This window comes from Argiope bruennichi, chromosome 1 (assembly GCF_947563725.1).
Source record: "Argiope bruennichi chromosome 1, qqArgBrue1.1, whole genome shotgun sequence".
Classification (NCBI taxonomy): Eukaryota; Metazoa; Arthropoda; class Arachnida; order Araneae; family Araneidae; genus Argiope; species Argiope bruennichi.
In genome coordinates, this window is record NC_079151.1 from 16,956,823 (window position 1) to 16,959,665 (window position 2,843).

Genomic DNA, 2,843 nt, shown 5'->3' on the forward strand with positions numbered 1-2,843 from the left:
GTGAATAAATTGCTTGAAGAGAAGAAAAAGAAATTCAGATCTCTATACTTAGAAGCAAAACAGACTCGATTGTAATACATAGAATTGATAAATGCCAGTCGATAATATAAAACGCTTCTCAAATAAAAGGCAAATTGCACGATGACTTTGGAAAGCAGATTAGATTGATAACAAAGGCGCTGTCCGAAGCAAAAGCAGAGCACTTAAGTCTGATACGAGCAGTAGCAAGTATAATAATACAGCAGCAGTATAGGAAGCACTGACAGATTTCTGTGCATCTGTCATGAAATTTATTCTAGTGAAATAGATCGAATTTTTCGGACAAGGGAATGCTCTCATTACGACACAGAACTAGAATTACGCAACATAACATTTGTAAAAGTATGATTAAATTCTAAAGAAAATATATGTTGAGAATATTTAAAATTTGACATAAATTGAATGTGAAACAAAAATTTAAACATTGACGATTGGCACTGAATACCTCTACTTTCGTTAACCAACCGTTTAATAATGCACACAAACTTAATATATTGAACAGTATCTTACGAGGATTAAAGCATGAGAACCATTTCTTAAATGTAGCATTTCGAGACCAAACTATTTAGACCGCGCTTCTAAAGTTATATTTTTCTATTTGGAAATGTGTTGCTTTAAAACGGCGTTAATAAAACGAAACTTCAATTTAGAAAAAAAATAATAAATTTGAAAATTAATAAATTAAATTAATAAAATTTATTTTGATTTTCATAAGGTAATTTATATAAATTAAGGCATTTAAATATTTCCAAAAATCTTTGGTTAAAAAATTTATAATTGTATTAAGACATACGTGTAACTTTTACAACAAATTTTAAGTTAAAATCTAAAATTAAGTTTAAGTTTATATCTAAAGTTTAAATGATTTCATTTAAAAAAATGTAGAAAAGATTTCTATCTGTTGCTTTTTTTTTCTGTATTCGTTTCTTAATCGCTCCAAAACTTAATTCCATCTCCTTTTCGTACTTAATCCTGTCTGTATGCAATGTAAACAAGGCAATGATAGTGCGTTTTGGCTTGAACCTATACTGCGAGTCTTTGTATTGAATCTTAATCCCATTTATAGGTATGCAATAAAAACTGTGGAAAAGAAAGCCGTAACTAGATTGAAAACCTCCCATAATGTTTAATACTGCAAGCGACACTGAATAACCCATATAGGTATTAGGAAAAGGTTTGATATCCCCGAGGCCCAACAATCAATTTTATAAAAATTCATCGGCTTTTCCCGTTAAAGCTTCTTATCATGGTTAATCATAAGTGTGCGAGTGTGGATGCTTCGGGCTTGGTGTGCGAGTGTGGATGCTTCGGGCTTGGTGTGCGAGTGTGGATGCTTCGGGCTTGGTGTGCGAGTGTGGATGCTTCGGGCTTGGTGTGCGAGTGTGGATGCTTCGGGCTTGGTGTGCGAGTGTGGATGCTTCGGGCTTGGTGTGCGAGTGTGGATGCTTCGGGCTTGGTGTGCGAGTGTGGATGCTTCGGGCTTGGTGTGCGAGTGTGGATGCTTCGGGCTTGGTGTGCGAGTGTGGATGCTTCGGGCTTGGTGTGCGAGTGTGGATGCTTCGGGCTTGGTGTGCGAGTGTGGATGCTTCGGGCTTGGTGTGCGAGTGTGGATGCTTCGGGCTTGGTGTGCGAGTGTGGATGCTTCGGGCTTGGTGTGCGAGTGTGGATGCTTCGGGCTTGGTGTGCGAGTGTGGATGCTTCGGGCTTGGTGTGCGAGTGTGGATGCTTCGGGCTTGGTGTGCGAGTGTGGATGCTTCGGGCTTGGTGTGCGAGTGTGGATGCTTCGGGCTTGGTGTGCGAGTGGGGATGCTTCGGGCTTGGTGTGCGAGTGTGGATGCTTCGGGCTTGGTGTGCGAGTGTGGAGGCTTCGGGCTTGGTGTGCGAGTGTGGAGGCTTCGGGCTTGGTGTGCGAGTGTGGAGGCTTCGGGCTTGGTGTGCGAGTGTGGAGGCTTCGGGCTTGGTGTGCGAGTGTGGAGGCTTCGGGCTTGGTGTGCGAGTGTGGAGGCTTCGGGCTTGGTGTGCGAGTGTGGAGGCTTCGGGCTTGGTGTGCGAGTGTGGAGGCTTCGGGCTTGGTGTGCGAGTGTGGAGGCATCGGGCTTGGTGTGCGAGTGTGGAGGCTTCGGGCTTGGTGTGCGAGTGTGGAGGCTTCGGGCTTGGTGTGCGAGTGTGGAGGCTTCGGGCTTGGTGTGCGAGTGTGGAGGCTTCGGGCTTGGTGTGCGAGTGTGGAGGCTTCACGGAAACATCTTTACACGCCTGTCGTGTTTTAAAAAAAATCGAGATACGAGTCTCGAACTCATTCCGTTTTAGACTGTTTGGCTAATCTCCCTAGGGTACAGTCATTAGAAGATTAGGTTAAACTCTTTGGAAGATCAAGTTAGGCTAGGCGGAAATTTAATTTTTATTAAATGCCCTGAAGTGGGATAGAAGATTCTACCGTGTGTCAGACTTAGCTGTATATGCTGAAAGCCATGAAAATGCTTTGATTTGCGTAGTTTTTATTATAGGCACCGGGGGCACAGGATGGCGTTATGTTATGTATACAGGTGTGATGAAATAAAAAATTAGTACTTTTGATTAGGACAGTTTCGAGAATTACGAGTTGAAAATTAGCGCTAGGAAAATTTTTCTAAAGTAAACGGTAATAAAAGCAACAAATAAAAATTTCTTCTTCAATTTTTTGATGGAATATATAATTAATGAAATATTGATGAATATATATTCACCCCCCCCCTCTTTAGATCTGGCAATATTGGACAGGGTTAAGGCAGGGAGAGTTCAGGAGAAATTAGTTTTACACTAACTTT

General features: G+C 41.8%; 1 protein-coding gene across 1 annotated transcript; it reads right to left on the reverse strand.

Moving 5' to 3' along the window:
• Positions 1-1,270: 1,270 nt before the first annotated feature.
• LOC129962623 (putative uncharacterized protein FLJ46204) lies at positions 1,271-2,131 on the reverse strand. The gene has a single exon (XM_056076462.1). The coding sequence runs from the start codon at positions 2,129-2,131 to the stop codon at positions 1,271-1,273; it is 861 nt and encodes a 286-aa protein (XP_055932437.1).
• Positions 2,132-2,843: the final 712 nt, after the last annotated feature.